This window comes from Pleurodeles waltl, chromosome 5 (assembly GCF_031143425.1).
Source record: "Pleurodeles waltl isolate 20211129_DDA chromosome 5, aPleWal1.hap1.20221129, whole genome shotgun sequence".
NCBI lineage: Eukaryota > Metazoa > Chordata > Amphibia > Caudata > Salamandridae > Pleurodeles > Pleurodeles waltl.
The window spans coordinates 815,887,361-815,908,923 of record NC_090444.1 but is presented as its reverse complement, the minus strand read 5'-3'; the positions used below and the strand labels follow the sequence as shown (position 1 = coordinate 815,908,923).

General features: G+C 41.6%; 1 protein-coding gene across 8 annotated transcripts in view; it reads right to left on the bottom strand.

Moving 5' to 3' along the window:
- PTPRK (protein tyrosine phosphatase receptor type K) overlaps positions 1-21,563 on the bottom strand; it is a 1,183,996-nt gene that overhangs the window by 625,903 nt on the left and 536,530 nt on the right. For all 8 annotated transcript variants that reach the window (XM_069234833.1, XM_069234830.1, XM_069234832.1 and 5 more), the window contains exon 6: positions 19,898-20,072. In XM_069234833.1, coding sequence (XP_069090934.1) covers positions 19,898-20,072 — 175 coding nt within the window. The remainder of the gene's footprint in view (positions 1-19,897; positions 20,073-21,563) is intronic.

Sequence of the window (21,563 nt, the reverse complement as noted above, 5' to 3'; positions counted from 1 at the left end):
CAGTGTGAGTAGTGTAATGACACTTATCAAATGAAGCATTCAGTACTTCGTTCATGCCCACAGAAGGAAAACACGAACCAAGAGAAAGTGAAACCGGAAATCAATGACAAGCCAACAAATGTTAAGTGGTGAGTGACCTCCAAGCCCCTTTCAGCTAATAACAAAATGTACTGCCGGCAACACTACATGTGCTGTCTGAGTCCAGACCTAAAAGCTACCCAATACCAAGGATTTGTTGCTATTGTTGGATGCTATAATGCCAATCTCATAAAGGTCACTAACCAAATGGCTATGTTAATTGTGGATGAAATGAAGTGTGTGTGAGTGAGAGTGAGAGAGTTAAGAGTGAGAGAGTTAAGAGTGAGAGAGTTAAGAGTGAGAGAGTTAAGAGCGAGAGAGTTAAGAGCGAGAGAGTTAAGAGCGAGAGAGTTAAGAGCGAGAGAGTTAAGAGCGAGAGAGTTAAGAGCGAGAGAGTTAAGAGCGAGAGAGTTAAGTGCTAGAGAGTTAAGTGCGAGAGAGTTAAGAGCGAGAGAGTTAAGAGCGAGAGAGTTAAGAGCGAGAGAGTTAAGTGCGAGAGAGTTAAGTGCGAGAGAGTTAAGTGCGAGAGAGTTAAGTGCGAGAGAGTTAAGTGCTAGAGAGTTAAGTGCTAGAGAGTTAAGTGCTAGAGAGTGAGTGTCTGGTCCTGCATGGTAAATTTAGCCAGTGGCTGAAGTGGGCTGCTGCACGCTTTTAGTGGGCAAAAGAAAAATGTGCACAGCAACAGACAAACAGATCATGAAGGTTGGCTAAAAGCCCAAATATGTATTTAAAAAAAATATCAGTTATGTAAACTCAAAAGCTTTTGGCTAATACAAGACCTAAAAAGCACTCTGCAGAGGGTAGCCAACTAATCTTAAGCAAAGCAGGGAAGAATATTAGCAGATGATCTTCACTACTGGCTACAATTGTATTCAAAATTGCTAAAATCATAGACAACATCCTCTGTTTCTCTGCTGCTGAAAATATTCGATGGGGTAGTGTTACACAAATTCCAATAATTTCTAGAGATTAAGAAAATTTCTTTGGGGTAAGCTGTCTGATTCAGATCCAACTGAGGCACGGAAACAGCTCAACTGGATGTGCGGCTAACAATTTGCTTTATCTCTTACCTTAAGGTGCAGTAGAATTTCTGATGTGCTGAGAGCACCAGCTTTCAAATCCCTAACCAATCCACCTTAAAATCTGGAACTGAGAAGCTGGTAGAGGTGAGGTATCTAACAAGAAATTTATTTTGGCCTTTACAGGCCAACACAAACTCAAGTCAGTGTTGGTAGAATTCAAGGTCACCCAGGGCCAGAATGAGCAGTGGTGTCCACAAGGGTTCTTGTTTACATACTTACACATAGCCATTCTGCCAACTACCAGTGACACTATGGGCATTATTGAATGATTATATGAATGCAAGGCTGCACAAATCATCTTCAAACCGACTCATTTGCCTGGGAAGGACCATGTAATCATCCAGCCTAATGGTGCATGCACGTATTAATGATTAAGAAATGGGTGTAATCTGCTTAATACAAAACTTAATATCTACTGCTAGAATCACTTCGAAAAAGTAATAAAAATCACACTATACCATCCTACTGGTCCACCATATTATTATATCTATTGGTGCTTTCAAAAATTGATTCTTCTGACTTCTGGAGGACCAACATGAAGCAGCCACAATCATCTCCAATGTCCAAAATAGGCCATATCTTGCTTATGCTGAGGCTCTACTGACTCTCAGTAGCAGCAAAAATACATTTCAGGGCACTAGTGCGGACTCTCACGCTGATGTTCAACAATCTTCCTCCTATCTTAAAACAGGTCCAGCACTGACAAATATCACGCAGCTCGTGTTAGAATAACACATTTCCAGTAATTTTCCTGCATTCCTAAAATGCCTTAGATTGACACGCAAGTACTGAAATGTGGTGAAAACTTCCTGTTCCAGTTTTTCATTTTGCTTGGTAAGATCGGAGTAGTGTTTATCAAAGGCCACAAGGTGGTGCTGTTGTATAATGGGAGGTATAGGATTCTCTCTATATATAACCATATTTATATGGTTCCCTCGTCTTCATCGCTTGATTTTGCTTGCAAGAAAGTGTCAATCAGTCATTGAAATGTCACTCATAATTACACAAAAATAATGAAAATGTCACATATAGCAATATGAAAGCTTGGCAGCTATGCAGGTCTCAATATTTATTCACAAGCCACCACCCTTCACTCTTGCAGAAAATACTTTGCGAGCTCTGAAGAACTTTGGACTTGAGCTGGTGGAAAGTCCTTTGCCTCTCACGCTCATCTCACACTCACTTCAGGAGATTAGCAAAGGCCTACATAGGCCCATCACAGCATATTATTTGCACACTGCACACCACTTAATTGCCTATGAACTGGACAGTTATAAGTGTTCCTAAAGATAATTACGATGTGGTTGTTGCACAGTTAATCTTGCTTGCAAATTTGTTGTAGACGTTTTGAGTTTTTACTATGAAGTTCTTTCACCTAACGTTTTTCCATAGATCGTGCAAGTAAAGAACTATACATATGTAGAAATCAATGGTCAAAGTGCTGCACCCGTGAGACAGTAAGCATATAACATTTAAGTAGTACCCAAACTAAAACGTGAATAAAGACAACTGCATGGATTTCAGCAAAAGACAACATAACTCCCCTGCAAACCTTACCCTTCTTAAAGGGCTGCTCCTTCCGGATGGGGTAGACTCAACTAATAACGTTGTTCCCTTTATGGAATGGCTCAGATAGCCGCCAACACATAGCAAATTCAGAACCAGTTATGCCCTGGGTTTGGGTGGCACAGACAGGCATTTAAATACGTCTTCTCTCTAACGTGCTTCCATATCTGAAGTACTTCTGGAATTAAAAATACGGGCTCCTTCAAGAAAAGACACTCGAAGGGTAACGACCATGATTCTGAAATTAGGTGTCAATAGTAGTATTGGCAGAGAAGAAGCGATCAAGCGTTTTTGTGCAGACTATGTAGGCTGGTGTCCTCCTTAACTGCAAGAAAAGGTAGGCCAGACGTATCCTTAGTGAGCCAAGCACTGTATAGCAGATGCTTCCATTTTTTTAATTCACAGGTTAGAAAGCATTTAGTGACTTAAAATGATTTAATAGAAGCTGTTTTGTAAACTGACCACCTGCAAAACATTTTATTTTGGATGATAACGTGTATGACGTAGGGTGTTCGAAAACTGAGGTTCTCTTTTTCTAAACCCTACCTCAATTCGATCTACTCTTTATTTTCAGTTCACTGCCAGACTTCAATTAATACGTCCCTTAGGAAGAAGGAACCTAATCTGACAAGTCCAGTCAGAAGAAAATTGTGATTTTTTCGCTCCTATATGGTAGTTTCATTACATAGTAGGATGCAAACTTATATTATATATATATATATATAAAAAATGGAAAAAAAGTGAAACTGATGTTCTGGCATCTCCAGCTCGCACCACTTGATGTATAGAACCAACTGATGTAGATGGTCGTCATATTATTACAGAATCAACTACTTGTAAGCTACGGCTCATCACCCCGACGCTTCAATCTCTCATAAGGATAGATGTCAGTGGGGCCGAGGACTTGAAGACATTAGCATTCCTCAGATGATCATGAAGCAGAACAAGCCAAGACACAATAAAGGGTGCTTCAAATGTTGCTTTCGCCTCGCGCTTGTTGCAAGAACGCAGAGATCGATACTGTTCAGCATGAGTACTCGGCAGTGAATTTTTCATTTGTTACAAACAGCAGTAAAAAGGCCCCAAGCATGCCCTGTCACTTTCAGTTTAGGACGAAATGCACTAATAAACTCCCCCCCTCGGTCATATTTGACAACGGGCAATGCTCTGCCAGCTCTGATTAAAGGCAATTCATATCAGTGGCCCCAAAATTTCCCTTAAAATTACCATCTTTTGCATCTACGAAGCAGGATGTCAGCTTTAAAGTGCCACTGAGATATAGGGCCTGTCAGTATGGTTAATAATAAGCACTGTTTGTAACACCATGGTAGCGAGCTTAAGGGTCTATTTTTTGGCCAACGAGATGTATTTGGTGGTTGTCTGGATAAACAATAAAACAAATTAGTCTATCTAGTTTCAAAAGAATAGCCCTGTCTTTCTTTGTTTGATTTATTCTTTTGCAAACCAGACAAAACCACCCTGAGAAAAGTGTGTAGCTGAATAACGACAAAGTTGACCGTAGTAGTACTTGGAGGTTCCTCAAGCTTTTGGAAAAAAAAAATCACCTAAAAAGTTAAATAATTTGCCCTTTATCTCAGTTCTCTAAGCTTCATTAAGTCATTTTATAACATCCTTTCCTTTGATGTAAAAAATAATAAACCGGAAATATTTTGCCTTTCTTACACTGCATGTGTCCCATATCTCTGCTTCATCTTTGTTAGCCCCGCATAAGAGATGTTAAGTGTGTAGAACCTTTACAAAAATATTTAAGCTATCTAAATTTTATGCACTGGGTCAAAACAATCACGTATAGTCTTGAGTTTATAGTGGAAAAGTTTGATTCTTTTTTGCAGGCAGCGGCAGTATGTAAATGTAAAAAGACTTCCTGCTGCTTCAGTTGTTTGGCTTTGTAGTCACTCATTTGTTTGCTTCTTATTCAGTGGCTTTCCTACATCTTCTTGTGAAGGTTCCTTTCTGGAGCATAACCCTTTTACCATATTTTTGATTAGCTGATTTTTATCTTTCCACTGCTCACTTTTAGAGAACTACTTTTTTCTTTTTTGTTAAGCATTCCAGGAGGGTGCATATGTTTTGTAGCTTTCTTCATTGTGTGCATCTCTTCACTGCTAAATACATACCCCTTCATTTTGGGTTGTTCTGTTCCTAGTGTACTGCTCCCCTTCACTGCCCATGGTACTACGCTGCACCCTCACCCTCACCCCCTACGGTCATTTACAATTTTTAGGTCGAGCCTAGGCACCATGCAGCGCTGTCTTTAAGATATGTTGGTATTGAGTCTATGGGCTTTAACCACGCCCACTCTTGCCATTCTTTCTTTGTTGTGCTCTCCTTAAATGCTTACTTTTTTGTCTAAATGCCACTCCTTTCTTTGCTTAGTTTCCTCCCAGGTTATTTCACTAAGAAAACATCTTTGTTGACCATCACACTACGTTCATGCTTTCTTCTTTTACAGCTGTGATGGCCCCTCCTCCCAGCAGACTTCACTGATTGATCCTTTTTGTTGGCCATCTCTAGCAATCTCACACCCCCTCCCTCCCGTTATTGCTGCCGTCCTTCCTGCACCACTGCTAGTTATTGCTTGTGATAAAAACACTGTTTAGCATGATGTGAAGGGAAAACCTAGAGCCACAAATCTAATCAAGCCGTCAGCATAGACTTGCTGCCACCTATTTACATTGGAACAAACAGGAATTCATAGCTAAGTTTAAAGAAAAAGTACAAGATTACCACATGTGAAACTACAGAAACAGTGTTTGCGAGAGATCTCTCTTTGAGACTGCAGGGCTGCTGCCATTTTGAGTTTTAACCAGAAGTCTCCGTGCAAGAGTAGAGATGAGGCCACATATTGTCACAGTGCAAGCTGAAAACAGGATTTAAACAGTCCTGGTTAAAAATAGCTGAGAAGCCTTAAAAGGACATTCATAGGAAAGCGGTATTCCAAATAAGTTCTACTGCACAGGAACAGTAACTATGTTCTACTTGTTTTTGCAAATACGCAACATTAATGGATTTTACTCGTTTTTGAAGATTGTGCCTGAGTCCGAGAAGAGTTATAGGCCATGAGCGGTCGATGGCTTTCAATAACTTTTCACAGTCTAATGAAATGCAGCATCCTCCGCTCCTGAGACCGTCACATTAGCCAGTAACCAACATAAATAGACTACTGCCCAATCTAAAAACATTTTGTTTACTTGTTACAAAATTTCTAATTGCGAGTACGATATGACTGGTTTCATGCACAAGGAAGGACCACTCACTGCTACCTCTCTGAGTCGTAATAAGGTAAGGGCATTCTCGTTCTGCAGGAATTCAGCTGCTCGAAATCCCTTAACTCTAAAGATCACGTGTGTGTCTGCACGGAATTACCCTTTTTCAGTAAGGAATGACGGGTGGGGCCTCAGGGCTTGACCCTCCGAGCCCTACCGTTCCACGTGCTGTATATGACTGGGTTTCTTAAACTCCATCGACCTGGGCTGGGCTGTGAGCAGATGTGTAATGGGATTGCTTGGTGAGGCCAGAAAAATCAGTTATAAATCGTATTGTTAAGTGGCGTCCTCAGTTGAGATAGTTACCTACATTTTTGCCCAGGAGAACGTGAAGAAAGCTTACGTCCGTGTATCTTTCCTCACATAGTTCATATTTTTCCTTGAATTTAATTCATTCTTATTTTAATTTGTATACTTAGATAATTATGTAGCTCTCTTTTTTCTATTAAGTGAAGGTCTTTGTTTATATAAATCAAAAATGTGTGTGTGCAGAAAAAAGACATCTGTGCATGTGGACACTTGCGTGCATTTTTACGGGCACAGAAGAGCTGTCCTTGGGGGAGGATGAGGATATCTTCACTTCCTCCTCGCCACTAGACTGCAAATTGCCAGCAGTCAAAAGGAACACTCGAAAAAATAGTCTGTAAAAGCATGTTGTTCCTGTTAAAAGTTTGCAGTCAAGCTCACTTCCTACTCGAGCATCAGTGACTTTCCTCACCCACTTTCCGTGTTTTCCTTACAATAGGCAGGCTGTAATGATTGCTGCCCTTGTGCGGTCTCCCTTTTGGGTAGTGCTGTGTTTATTTTCTCCTTGTTGTCTGCAATTTCAAGAGGACATTTTACAAAAAAAATTAATTTTCGATGGTTTAGTACCACAAAAAGGCGAAAAAGAATTAGGCAATGATATGATGGCAAGCAATCAGCAGGGATTGATTCACTGATAACATATTTGTCATTTCACACTGATCCTCTGTCTACACCCTCCCAGACACTTCATCTGGTCATGGCAATGGATGTCCTATACCTTCTGTCTCACCCAATACTTACACTCGACCTTCTTTCAAAACTGGACCCTTCCCATTTTGATAAAAGTGGTATTTTGTTTAAAAAATCTTTTTGATTATCAAATAGGTCTAATTCACAGGCTTCAGAACCATAGGTTTAGGCATAAATTACAGGAGCCCTTTCTTGTGATCGTAAATCTTGTAGTGAGTTGTGATTCTCTGTCCTATCTTTGCTGATATTCACAGACACCAAATATCACTTCCACCGTGTGGCATCTCATAAAACTTCGGTGAAGGGAATTACCTCTTTTAGAACACTTCAAATATTAACATCTTACACAACTTAATTTATACCCCTTGAGCAATATGTTAGCCAGCCAGCAACTCTGATGGTGGGGCGGTGAAAGAAGTATTCTATTGCAATTAGCATGCAGATTTAAATTAGGATGCTAAATTGCAATATTTTCATTTTCTGCTGTAGACAGAGGAAGTAGGTAAATGGAAGTGCTTTAGTTATATGTACAGCCACTTGATTTATGTGGCAGAGAGGACCAAATTATGCGGCAGGGTTGACAAATTCATGTGGCAAGAAAAGTCCAGTTATGCGTTTACATCGCCAATAACTCTAATTCAAGCAACTGTGAGACCTATTACTTTGCAAATGCTTGTTCTAAAGTTGTATTTGCTGCCATGAAATCCATTAAAAAAAAAAAAAAAACACACACTCTTTCATACTAGATATTTCACTTCTTTTTTACCGATTTAAGTGATGTCCGCCATTTTAGGTCAGTCAATAAAAAAAATTTAAAAAAACTAGAGTTACACTGTAGGCTCACACATGGGTGGTAAAACATGCACATATCTACAGAATGACTCAATTAGCAACAGTCGATGCACATCACTGGCTAAAACTATTGTGAGTAGCAAATAAGCCTAAATGACCAGCTCTATTGGCTTTGCCACTGCTCCCTTCAAATTCACTGCCTTCTAGCCCTCCTTCGGTGAACCAATCTAAAACAGGTATGACATAAAATCAGGTAACAATTTAATGCTTTTAATATTTAATGGAATTTACTTGTATTGTGTTGGAAATGCCCCTTTTTGCAGGGTTATCCCCAAACCTTTCGCCTTCTTCCTCCTATTTGTTTGCTTGTGTATTTTCTCTGCGCACTGCAGATCAGTGCTAAAGTGAAAGCGCTGCCTATGTAAATTGTATTGGTGATTGGTTTATCCATGACTGGCATATTTGATTCACTCTTAAATTCCTAGTAAAGTGCACTATGCGTGCCCAGGGCCTGTAAATCAAATGCCACTAGTGGGTACGCAGCAATGATTGTGCCACCCACATGAGGAACCTGTAAACATGTCTCAGATCTGCCACTGCAGTGTCTGTGTGTGCAGTTTTAAACTGCCAATTCGACCTGGCAAGTCTACCCACTTGCCAGGACCAAACGTTCCCTTTTTGTACATGTAAGGAACCCCTAAGTTAGGCCATATAGAGCCCCAAGGGCAGTGTATATTAAAAGTAGGACATGTACTCGAGTTTTATATGTACTGACAGTGAAATGCTGCCAAATTCGGGTTTCACTGTTGCAAGACCGATCTCTATCATAGGTTAACATGTGGACTGCCTTTCAATATATTTCAAGTGCAGTCTCCCATTGGGAGCCTATAGATATATGGAGTTTGGGGTCTCTGAACTCACAATTTAAAAATACAGCTTTTGGTAAAGTTGGTTTTTATATTGTTAGTTTGAAAATTTCACTTTTAGAAAGTGTGAATTTTCTTGCTTACCCATTCTGTGCCTCTGCCTTTTTGCATATTCCACATCTGGGGCAGACTGACAGTGGGCAGTTTGTGGCTCTCCTCTAGACAGCGACACAAAGGGAGCTGGGGTGTAGCCTGGAGATCTTGATGGGCCATTTGGGCTGGAGTGGACAGAGTAGTGGTCACTTACACCTGAAAGGGCTGTGCCGTCCCTTGCATACTGCAGTCTGTGACCCCCCCCCCGTGTGTGTCTGCGACCAGACCTGGGCAAGGCAGGATCACGTAAACAACAGAGACTTTCTTTGAAGTTTGCCTACATCAAAGCCAGAATTAGATATAAGTAATGGACCAAAACCCCAGACTTTTAGAACACTTCTGGATCAAGAGGAACCTCTGCTTTGCTAGGTTGGCCTCCAGTTGCTGCTTAAGCCTTAAAGAAGACAAAGACTGGACTTTGCTGCCTATCCTGCTTGTGAAATTTCTCCAAGGGCTTGGAGTAGAGCTTGACTCTTGTTCGAAACCTCAGCGATATCAAAGACTTCAGCTTCATCTGCCTACAGCACTGGGAACTGTGTGTTTTGTGCTGCAACAGAAGAAAAACCACTGAGACACGTCAGCGAGATGGCTGACTGCACCGTGACCTGACGACGCCACACGGATCCGTGCTCCACGTTGCACCACAACCCTGGTCCCACCAAAAACACCAACTGAAGCGGTCACCGAGCCTCTGCTTACACATGACCTGTGAACCCCGCATCACCGTGCTCACAGCGCAGCCTTGGCATCCCTGCCGACACTGCTCCATGGTGACACCGTTGCCTGCACTGTGGAGTAAGGACACCCCTCGTGAGGTACATGATGCACTGTCCCACACTGCACCGCAGCCCCGGTCCACTGACGCCAGCACCATGGACTCCAATGTTGTCAACAGACGCCACTGTGCACCGCGACCTGTGGGTGCAGCAGGGAGCCCATCCTGCACTGCCACCTTAGGTCTACTGACAACAGCGCTTCAGCAATGATGACACCGCTGCCTTTACCATGACCTGGACACACCGCACGTTACACCACTTCACACCGCAGCCCTGGTCTCACCGGCGCCGCAGGATGCTGTCAACGATCCGCTACCTGCAAGGTGACCTGTGGGCACCGCACGTCGCATCATCCCGTTTTGCACAGCAGCCCCAACGCCATCCACACCAGCGCTCCTGATTTTGTCATCAGCCCAGAGTTCAATCTGCAACGCGTGTGACTTAAAGGGCCTGAAGACCCCCGCACAAACTGCGGAACCGACGCCACACTGTGGATCTCATTTCAAGGATCACGACACCCTACATTTCCAAGGTACTGTTTGCGGGTCCTGCAACACTGCAGCCGGCCTGAACTGTTGCATTTGTTGTTCACGATGCCAAAATAGCCCCAGACGGAGCTACTGACTTCAAGGAACTGTATTTTTACATTATTCAAATTTCTTATCTTTATCACAGTATGTCAGATTTTTCTCGTTTTGGTCTTGTTTTACACAGATAAATATTGGCTATTTTTCGAAAACTGGTGTGGTATCCTTTTTTAAGTGTTTTCACTGTATTACTGTGTATTATGTGCAAATGCTTTACACATTGCGTTTGAGATAAGCCTGACCGCTCATGCCAAGCTACCATGGGGGATGAGCAGGTGTTATCTGAGCTCAGTATCGCCCTTATTCTGACTAGAATGAGGGTCCCTACTTGGACAGGGTGCAAACCGACTGCCATATAGAGACCCCATTTCTAACACATATTAACATCCTTCAAACAAGAAATGAAAATCCCAAATTATAGAAAAACTGTGTACATACACTTTGAAAAGACTGCTGCTGTCAAACACACATCTGTCTGGTGCAGTCTTTACGATCCCAAAATGTATAGAGAATATTCATAAACTCCACCAAAAGGCACATTATGATAGCAAAGTATGTTTACTTTAAATTGTTAAATAGACATTTTCAGGACAGGGAGGAGCCTGGACCTGCACACTGATTTATAGTATAAGTACTGGGGCCATCCACATAATCCAGTAGCCCCGTCTTCCCTTCATGGGAACTGCTTCCACTGAGGAAATATCAAACTACTGGCTAATTCCAATACGCTTTCTGTGGTCACTGACACTTTACAATGTGGGTCAAATAACTCGCACCTCCACACTGAATGACAGCAAGAAGATAAAAAAATGACGAGCCATCTTCATTCAAAAGCTGTGATCTGCCCATGAGCTGTGCAGTAGAAATCCAACACAAAGGAGGCCAGAGGTGGGTGCAGTCTCAGAAAGCGGTTTTCCACCCAGCGGCATAACAAAGGTTTAGTGGCAATGTAGGGTTTCTGAGGAGGGAAAAAAGTTTTGACTTGCTTATTTAAGCCTATCTCCCTGTGTGCAGAAAAGTGAAGAACCTGGAAGAGTGATTTGTCGGATCCATATAGGATGACATCAGCCATAGGAGATGGTCTACCCAGTATCACTTAAGAGAGAAGACACAGAAGACTTATGAGGCCTTCTGAAATAGAGCAGTAGGGAACTATCGTCTTTTCTTGGGAAGTAATGGCGAAGGTGGAAAGAAATCCAGACATTCATAAAATTATTGTTTTAGCAACACTCATTTGCTCTTTAGTCAACATCTCAGCAGGAAGTCTATGCCTGGGACCTAACGGGTTTCTTAGAGCCCCGCAAAAGTTAAATGGCACTGTAGGCTAAAACTATTGTTAAGCAAGGCTTTGGGGCATTATAATTTGAAGCTTGAAGAGTCAAAACCATGTGAATGATCAAAGAGTAAGCAGTTGGACCCTGAGGGTTGGAAGTTCACATTTGTAAGCGAAAAACAAACAATTTGGGGAATTATTAATGTGAGGTGAGCTCCTAATTAGAATGCGATAGCAAGGTTGGCAGACCTAAAAATAATCAGTGCAAGGCTCAAAATATAATAATTCTGAGCCTCGCATTGCTAAGGAAAAAAGAAGATATAACGGAATGCATCGGAGCCTTAACGTCATATACAGTCCAGCAAGAGAAACTGGATCTGGTGGAGAATTCCTTAGGTCTCTCAAAATACTACTACTGACTAAATAAACAAATGGACAGGTCTATAAATGCATGTCTTTCAGGCAAACGGTGACCCCCTGAAAACAAGCATTGGAAAAGCCATTAGTCCTCACCTATGTAAGAGCTATTGGCTTTGCCAAAGTGTTTTGACCGTGCTCTACATCAGCATGGCTAAAAGCTAGTGGTGTCTGAGGAGCGTGCAGTGGTGTGGAATGAAGTGGCTTAGAGAAGAGTAACATGCAGTGGCTTAGAGTGGCGTGGAGTGCCTTAAAGTGGAGTGGTTTAGAGTGATGTGCCACGAAGTGCAGTAGGGTGGAAGGAATGGAATGGTGTAGAGTGGCTGGGCATAGAATGGAATAGAGTTTAAGGGTGTAAAGTGGAGGGCTTTGGAGTGGCATAGAGTTACTGGACACAGAGTTAAGAAGTAGAGTGAAGGGCCATAGAGTTTGTGGAGTAGTATAGAGTTTGTGGAGTGCGTAGTGTGTAGTACAGTGTCTAAGAGTATAGTGGTGTACAGTGGAACAGAGTAGCTATTTGAGCATTGAGTGGAGTAAAGTATCAGAGTGAAGTAAAATGTCAGTGTGGAGTAGTGCCAGAGTGGAGTGACAGAGTTAAGGGACGTGGAGTGGCGCAGTGTGGAGTGGAGTTGAGTACAGTGTCAGAGTGGAGTAAAGAGACAGGATAGAGTGGCATACAGTGGAGTAAAGTGGCATAGAGTGCTAAAGTTGAGTGGCATAGATTAAAGTGGCATAGTGTTTTGAAGTGGAGTGGCATAGAGTGTTGTAGAGTGGAATACAGTAGAGGTGAGTGACACTGAGTGCCATGAGGAGTGTCACAGAGTAGAGTAGAGTGTCATACAGGCGGCAGAGTGTCTAGAGTGGAGTAGTGTGTTAGAGTGGAGTAGAGTGCCAGAGTGGAGTATGATAGAGTGGAATGGAGTAGAGTGGAATGGAGTAGAGTGGAGAGGAGAGGCGTGAAGTAGCGTGACCTAGTGTGAAGTACATATGGTGGCATACAGTGGAGTGGCACAGAGTGGAGTAGAGCTTAGTGGCGTTGAGTGTAGTGGTGTAGAATAGCATAGAGCAGGGATCATGGAGTGGTGTAGAGTGTCCAGGAGTTGAGTAGAGTAGTCTTCTGGAGTGGTGTATAGTACTGTGCATGAAGTGGCGTAGAGCGGAGTGGCATTACATAGAGGGGAGAAGTGTATTGTAGAGTGGCGAATGCATGGCAGCCCATGACATTTTCAATTGAAATGACCATAACACACATACTGTTTACTGATAAAACTATACAATGCACAAACGATAATGTGTGGGAATGGCATCAACTAGTGTATTCATTTGTTTTGATCGTGTTCAAATATTTGTTACCATCACACTTCAGAATTACAAAAAAATGTTTTGTTAGTCCTTTCCTGATTCTGATATATTATGAAATACTTGCACAGCACTTTTACAGACATTTATATATTGTTTTGTGCTAGAAAAAAATAACACTGTACAGCATTCGTCCAGCAGAACCCTAGTACCCAAGAATGTACAGCAGATATAATAAGAACAAAATTTAAAGCCCTATTTACTCGTAGAAGAATACGAGGAGTGGGGGTAAACAGACTATGCTCCATGGGAGGGACAAGGACATACTCGGTTAGCCTAAAGCAAATAGAAAGCAAGCATTAAAGAGTTACAGAACACAAAACCAATGGGCATTATTCACTACCATGGAAGCTATTCAAATATCCCCATGAAGAATTTGCAAATCAGACAGCTGTGCTCTCTGTTAGGTTCCAACCTAAGAAGGGTAAGTATATAGGGCCAGGCTATTCTTAATGTCAGGAATAAAGGATGAAGAGACTAATAGAAAGGAAAGGGTTACAAATACTAAGAAAAAACTAGTTATTTCTGCTAATCATTTTAAACAATAAATTCACATTCACATGCTTTGCGTTATTCTGCCATGTGGTGGTTGTTTTTTTATTTTGCTATTTTTAAATATTAGCTGTTTTTCTCTGTCCCATTTACGTCAAGGGTTTGGAGGATTTACGAGAATTCAGAAGAGTTCCACGATGCAAAGATATTGTTGCACGTAAGTATCTAGTTTCTAAACTGTGTTCCTTACTAAATGTGATCTTCATTCAACCTCAACACATTTCCCTTCCACTGAGTAGCACAGATTTATAGTTTGCATTATTCATCAGACAATAGAAAATTGGTACTCTTTTCATTGTGGTGGATGTGCCACAATTGACTATTTTAATTTCCTAATGTCTTTTTGGAAGAAGTTGGATTATTTGGGGTGGGTGACTAACCACCTTAAGGAGTAATCACAACCTTTGCTGGGATGAACACTCAGTCACTAAATTTCCTGAGCTCAACCTCATGGTATCTATGGGAGAGGGAAGACAGGCTTAACTTAGGGCAATGTGTAAAGAATGTGTGCAATACCAAAACAGTAATAAAGTCAAAATGTAAAACAATAAAAATCGCAAACCGAATTAGAAAAAACGGGTGTACAATTTAGCAAACAAAATGCTACCAAATTGACAAAAATTCAATAAGAAATTAGAGATATGAATTTTTAAAGACTGAATTAGAGCCGAAAAGGACAAAGGGCCACTTATAGTTGAGGGTTAAGCATTCAACCTTCTACTTTAGCCTTTTAAGTCCCAATCCACTAGAGAAGTATGCTTCTAAACCCTCCCAGGACCTCAAGAAAGGCACTCAGAGATTTACATGGTTTCAAGGCAGAGGCCAACAGAAGGGTCCAGTCGAAGTTCAGTTGTCACTAGTCAGCTGAGTACTCCCAGCAAAAGGACATACACAGCTTGTTGTCTCTTTGTAACCACTTAGCCAACTGACCCCTGGAGTCCACTTCTTTGCTCTGGGTAAAGTCCTTCAGGGCTCCTCTCACGTCACAGACAGCAGGTCCAGTCCTTTTCGGTCCTTTCACAGGTCCTGAAAGTTTTCTGAAGTGGGTGCTTGGAGGTGCCACATTTATGTCTGTCACCAGCTTGGAGAGGATAGGGTTCCTGGCCCATCCAAACCTATGTGGGCCCTGATCTACCGACATTGAGCAGCATCTGTTTGCCTTAAAGCAAGCAGGCCCAAAATGCCATTTATCAGGACATAATTAAGTGTTGAAAGTCTTCAGCCACACTAAGCTTGGACTCCGAGGGCTTGTAAGGAGAGTGCTCCATGGTAGTAGTGTCCTCACATAACTAACAATCCAATTTAGAGAAAGTACCATACCCACGACAAACCCAGAGACGTAAGTCTGGTAGGACAAAAGTAGGGTTCTTCAGCAATCAGACAGCGGATATATAAGAATTTTCTTTGCATTCTGTTCCATCCCTTTCAAGTGTGTCCCAATTGTTGTATGTGAACCTAGTAGTGCTGTCAGAATTTCACACTGTAGGAAAAGTATGCCCTCAGCAGCACCATGCATATTCTGTTGAGTTCGCAGTGGTTACACCTCTGCCCATTCCGGTCAGCTTGGTGTTTTGCTCCTGGGAGGCATATCACACCCTTTTCACATCTATCCAAGGGTAACCATTGGCGGGAGAAGCAGGTGAACCAATAGAAATTACCCTCTTGGGACATCAGGCAGGGAAATTGTAGCTTTCTAAAAGCTACTTTTCATTACCTATTTATTAAACATCGACACTCTCTATTTAATTAGAATAGCTATTACAAATAGTTATTTAATTAGTTTTCTAGTTAGTCCAATTACTGATTTACACCATTAGTATTTTAATATGTACTCTGATTTTCTACATAGGACAGCTAGGTCTAAAACATTAAAAATAGCTTTTAGGGCCTTGTCAATTTGGGAACATGGTAATATTAATTTTCCAATGTACTACATTTGAATATCATGCACCCTGCCATGTGGGCTACAAGGCCTACAAAGTGGTGACATATTAATATTTAAAAGGACGTTTTTTTACCTACTAAAAGGGGTTTACTTTGTCAGGTCAGAGTGAATGTTTTGCAATGTTACAGTCAGGCTACAATACTAAGCCTGAAGCCATGTTTGCACTGCCACTAAAGAGGATGAAATAATATGTTCTGCAGTCTACTAGATGCATTTAAGTTACCGTCCCCTGAGTAAAATTTGTAACATAAAATAGGGACTTATAGACAAGTTAAATATACAATTAGGAGTATGCCAATTTCGATGCCAAAGCCAAAAGGGGAACACAGCTACTTTATTACTGGTTAGCAACGGTAAAGGGTACTAAGCTGAAAGTTTAGCAAAAATATCTGGTCCAGCAAAATGTGAATTAAATCTGGTGACTAAACAGAAAGGGTAGGTTCCATATAACTCTGTAACTTGTAAATACAAAAAAGATTGCTCCCCTATAGTCTAGTGCAGCGGGCATTAACCCATTGACTTAAGTGGATCTCCACTTTATCACTACTGAAGGCTGGGGACACCCAATGAATCATTAAGGGAATTCAGGGATCCCCACTGTGTCTGAAAGCTTAAGACCCCGGTGCAAGCAGTTCCAAGGATTTCCACTGCAATACAACACACAAAAATACTGAAACATGCATTCATCAAATGAATACGGAAATTATTAAATATTTTATTTAATTCATAAACAAATCAACACTCTACCATGAAGGTTGAAGTTTTTCAAAATTCATTTGAGGCCACTCATCGTCCATACTATATTCCGATTGAAGCACTTGCACTGGTCCCAGGAATCCATCTGAGGATATTAACTTACTTTCATCCTCCATTTACAAATTCCTTTATATTGACAGAATATTTTACATCTTCCAATTGTATATGTTGCTTCTTTAATTACATGCACTTTATTAATCTGTTAATGTTATTTAATTTTTTAATACGTCATGAATCACCTGCATAGGCTTCACTGACCCCCAGGGGTCCCGGGACACAGGTTGAGAACCACTAGTCTAGTATGTTTAATCTTCTTTCTGCCAACACTTTCAGTTTTTGAAAACACACTGGCACAAAGGAGGCTTATTTAACATGAAAAATTGATACTACTTTGGTTGCGAATTTTGAGTTAGTTCTCCTCATTATCTTGTACCTGGAAAAATGGCTTTAATACAGTGACCGCTTGTATTTTCTTTACACCAGGGATTTTGACCAGTTGAACAATAGTCTGTAAGAGGCTGTCTCCCCTCCACAAAAACGCATTCTGTCTGGCTGAAATTTGCCGAGATGTACTAATGATAAAGCCATATATGCCTCATCGGGCACTTGACTCCTGCGTCAAAGGTTATTCTATTTTTACTTTATAATGCAGGAAGGTAAGTTACAGTCGTCATGAAAAGTGGAGCTTAAGAAGTACATTTCATAGTCTGCAGAACAAGCCAATGAGAAATGTGGATGGTCCAAATGATAAGCCTGCACCTTCCAAGGTGGAAGAATGGGTTCAAGACATTGGCCAGATAGCTTGTCTGGGACATAAACAAGTAAAAGGGGACGGGGTCAACTTAAGAAAAGTTTTAAGGTAAATGACGTAATAGAGTGTGCAGACATAACGATGTCCCGGATTGCCAGTGTCTATCTTTCACATATTTTCAATTTTACTAAAATAAATGGAAAGAGAATTCTCTAGGTAGAAAGAGTTTTACAAAGGGTGCAAGGTTTGTTGAGGAATGTTCTGCTCTAGCTGTCCCACTACATACTGGAGCAACACTAACAAAATCCAGCAATAAGATAACCACTGCTCATCTGGCAGAATTACATATTTGATTAATCTCTTAAGAGACAAATGCTCTTTGCATGGTGGATGGGTATGTACCACCTACTCCCAGGGCCTGACTGCATGTCAGTCTGGAATCCTGAATTATTGAATGTCACATTAAACTAGCATGTGCCTAGAGGCCTAGGTCTGCCCTGACAATTCAAGGTCAAATACCTATTGTGTGACTTGGAGGTGTGCATAAAGTGTACACTCGTTCTGGAAAGAGGACTACTGTCCCTGTGCAAGGTGTTGCACAAAAAGTGGAGGTAACAGCATACAGTGTTTTGTGATTTATAGTGTGACATCATTTTCATGTGTCAGTGAGTGAGGCCTACTGACTCTTCCTGTGTACAGTTCTACTGCTGTGTTACCCAGAACCTTCTGCTGACATCCTATGTGTATGTCAAGCACATATAGAGTATACAGATAGTATGTTTGTGATACGAGTACTCTAGGTGTTCGAGTCTGAGTCCTGAAGTCCAGTGGGATCCATTAAGGGTGCCCGGTTCAGCACTGCATAAAATGGAGGACGAGGACAGCTTCCTCAGACAGTGGAACTGTACTGCCTCCGTTCTGGAGATGAGAGGTTGGAGATTCGGCCACTGAACAGCTGAGGCTAGATACTGAGCTCCCTTTACAAATTCCATGGCGATTGTGTTAGCAAGAGGCTGCTGATTATTTTTTTCCTGACTGTCTTTAAAGTTGCACGGGTGGGAGGAGGTTTCTAGGTCAGTCCCTCCCTTTTTGTGTGCCCTTGATTAACACTTTTAAAATGCTGATGACAACCATCTATAGAAAATTCACGTTTCATTGTGACCGGTGTTCATGCTTGGAGATAGCCCCAGCACCATCAGCTGTAATTTCTTTACATAAAATCTTTGAAGAGCAGCCTGAGAAGGACACTAGAAAAGAGAATCAACCTGATCTAGTCCTGATGTATGAGACAGTGGATCCACACTACCTCTCTGGAAAACGTGTCAAAGTGGAATCCATATCATCTCACTCCACTCCACTCCACGGAGCACTGAAAGAGCTTCTGTTTAACCAGGACTGATGCCTGCCTGTTGTCCAGCCTCCCACAGGTGAGGTCTGCCTGGTGGCTGCTGAGAGATGGAAGGAGTTTGCCTTACCATGCAGGAGGAGGCAATGTCAAAGAAGAAAAACTCACAAAGACTGAAGAGAGGCTCAAGTGCGTCCAGTGCATGGAGCGCCCAGAGAAAGCAGACAGAATCACTGGACCCCCAATCTCTGAGTGATTCCGACCTGAGAAATGTCCCAAAGACAGCACCAAATCAATCAAGGCCCTGTCCGCTGTCAGCCACTGCAAAAATGAACAAGGGCTTCCACCACCAGAAAACCAAAAAGATAAATCACAGCTGTGAGTCTGATTAACCAAGTAACATTGGCACCAGAGACAGAATCACACGAGGAATGAATGTGCAGGATGTGTCCGTCTCGCCATCTCACCTGTAACACGCAGCACGCAGGCACTGCAAGGCTTCAGCCATAATTGAAGCAACAGCACTAATACATGCTGCAAGGAGGTCAAACACAAGGACTTCAAACTGTCTGCCAAAAGTAAACCAGGGAGTAATACAAGTAACTGAGTTGTGCTTCTAAGCCCCTTGAGGCGCACAGTGGTACAGTGTGGCCCAGTAACTAATTCACATGTAAGACACCTGAAACTGGGGACTGCGGCTCCTGTGGGTACCCAGGAGAGAAGAGGATATATGAGCGTGTAGCGCCTTCTGAAGAGCACAAGGGATTCAGTCCCATATTCGCTTACTATAACTGAATTCTGTAGTACTTAGTTCTGTTATGTGATCAAAGCACTTGCCTACAGGCAAGGAGTGGATTGGACATTAAGTTATTGTGTCTACTGGTTGATTTTTGAGTTCTGAGCTTTTGCCCCGCTGCTCTGAAAGTTAAGTGTGTGGAAAGGGGTGTAACTTGGAGCAGTTTATGGAGCCAAAGTAGGATGGACCCCAGGACACCGGTGGCAAATGGCCTTAACTACCACCGTTGGGGCCCATCAGCTGTATCTGCCCTGTGCCGTCCTTCCCCAAAACGAGGTCTGATACAGACTACGTAGTGGATTAACCCAATCCTAGCCTTCTAGGAAGTATTTATAACATGAATTTCTTTTATAGAAACTATGACTCAGACGTGTATTCTAGTATTTTTTTCCATTTCATACGCCAAGACCATCAATACTGTTCACTGCTATAGTCACAAAAGAATTTGGAAGACGGCATCAACGTTTACTAATATTATAATGACAAAAATTGAGGCAACGAGAAAAGGATAAAATGTTACCTCGGACTATCAGCTGAGCAAAATTTGACACTCCAGAACCTCTTTCCGACTGTGTCACACAGCGATACAAGTCCTGGTCGGGTGGACTGACTTCCCGCAATCGAAATGAAGCTGCAAACCTTCTGTGGTTGATATTCTTTGTCTGGGCCACAGGGATATCCTCACCATTTCGCCTCTGTGAGTGCACAAATGAAACAAGAAAAGTTAGTGGAACCAATAAAAAGACAAAAGTTTCTCTTCTTTTAGAGATAATAATTGAATTGCACTAGACTATTTACTTTGAGCTTAACGTCTGGGAATAGACTTGGTGCTCCTATCACAGCTACACATTCTGAATATAGATCATAAATTGCCAATCCTGCTCCAGCAGGGGGTGAGGGTGTCTGATTAGTACAGCTGGTGCTTGTATTCCCTGTGGCAACACAAGCAATGTAGCCGCGTAGCGCTTTAGTTTTTTCTAGTCTGGGCAACAATCCACCGCATGATACAAACACTCCTAGGGGACATAGTCAAATGCATATGGCAGCTGTCGCTTTTCTCAGATGAGCTAAAACTTTTTTTTATACTTTTAAGTTATTTATATATCTGCCTGTCAAGAAAGAGATTTCTTGGTAATCACACGCATTACAAAATGAATAGGTCTATCTTTTGCCGATCATCAAAATGTACGGTTCTTTTCTGCTTCAAATTGGAAGTGTTGCACGTGGCATACTACTACATTTTCTATTATTATGAAATCAAGCAATATAGTAATCATCAGATTGGGCTATTCAAAATAAAATTGTTTCAATTTAGAAAACACAAGGTCAACTCTTTTTCCATTGTAAAGTTAGTAAAAGCCACCAGAGAGAGATAATTATTTTGCTAATGACCAGTTCTCTACTTAACCCCTTCGCTGCCAGGCCTTTTCCCGCTCAGGTGCTACGCCTTTTTTTGCTATTTGGTGCAGTTCGCGCTTAGGCCCTCATAACTTTTTGTCCACATAAGCTACCCACACCAACTTTGTATCCTTTTTTTCCCCAACATTCTAGGGGTATCCAGAGTTTGTGAGTTCCCCTGAAGAGACCAAGAAATTAGACAAAATACAGCAAATGTTCTTTTTTTCCTTTTTTTTTTTTTAAGAAATGGGAAAAAAGGGCTGCAGAAGGCTTCTGTTTTTTCCCCTGAAAATGGCATCAACAAAGGGTTTGCGGTGCTAAAATCACCAGCTTCCCAGCTTTCAGGTACAGGAAGACGTGAATCAAAAACCCAATTTTTCAACACAATTTTGGCATTTTACTGGGACATACCCCACTTTTACTATTTATTGTGCTTTCAGCCTCTTTCCAGTTAGTGACAGAAATGCGTGGGAAACCAATGCTGGATCCCAGAATGCTGAACATTTCTGAAAAGAAGACAAAATTCTAAATTCAGCAAGGGGTAATCTGTGTAGATCCTACAAGGTTTTCCTACAGAAAAGAACAGCTGAAATAAAAAAAATATTGAAATTGAGGTAAAAAAAAAAAAAACAGCCATTTTCTCAACATTTTACTCTAACTTTTTCCTGCGATGTCAGATTTTTAAAAGCAATATACTGTTACGTCTGTTGGACTCTTCTAGTTGCGGGAATATATAAGGATTGTAGGTTCATCAAGAACCCTAGGTACCCTGAGCAATTGCACTCTGA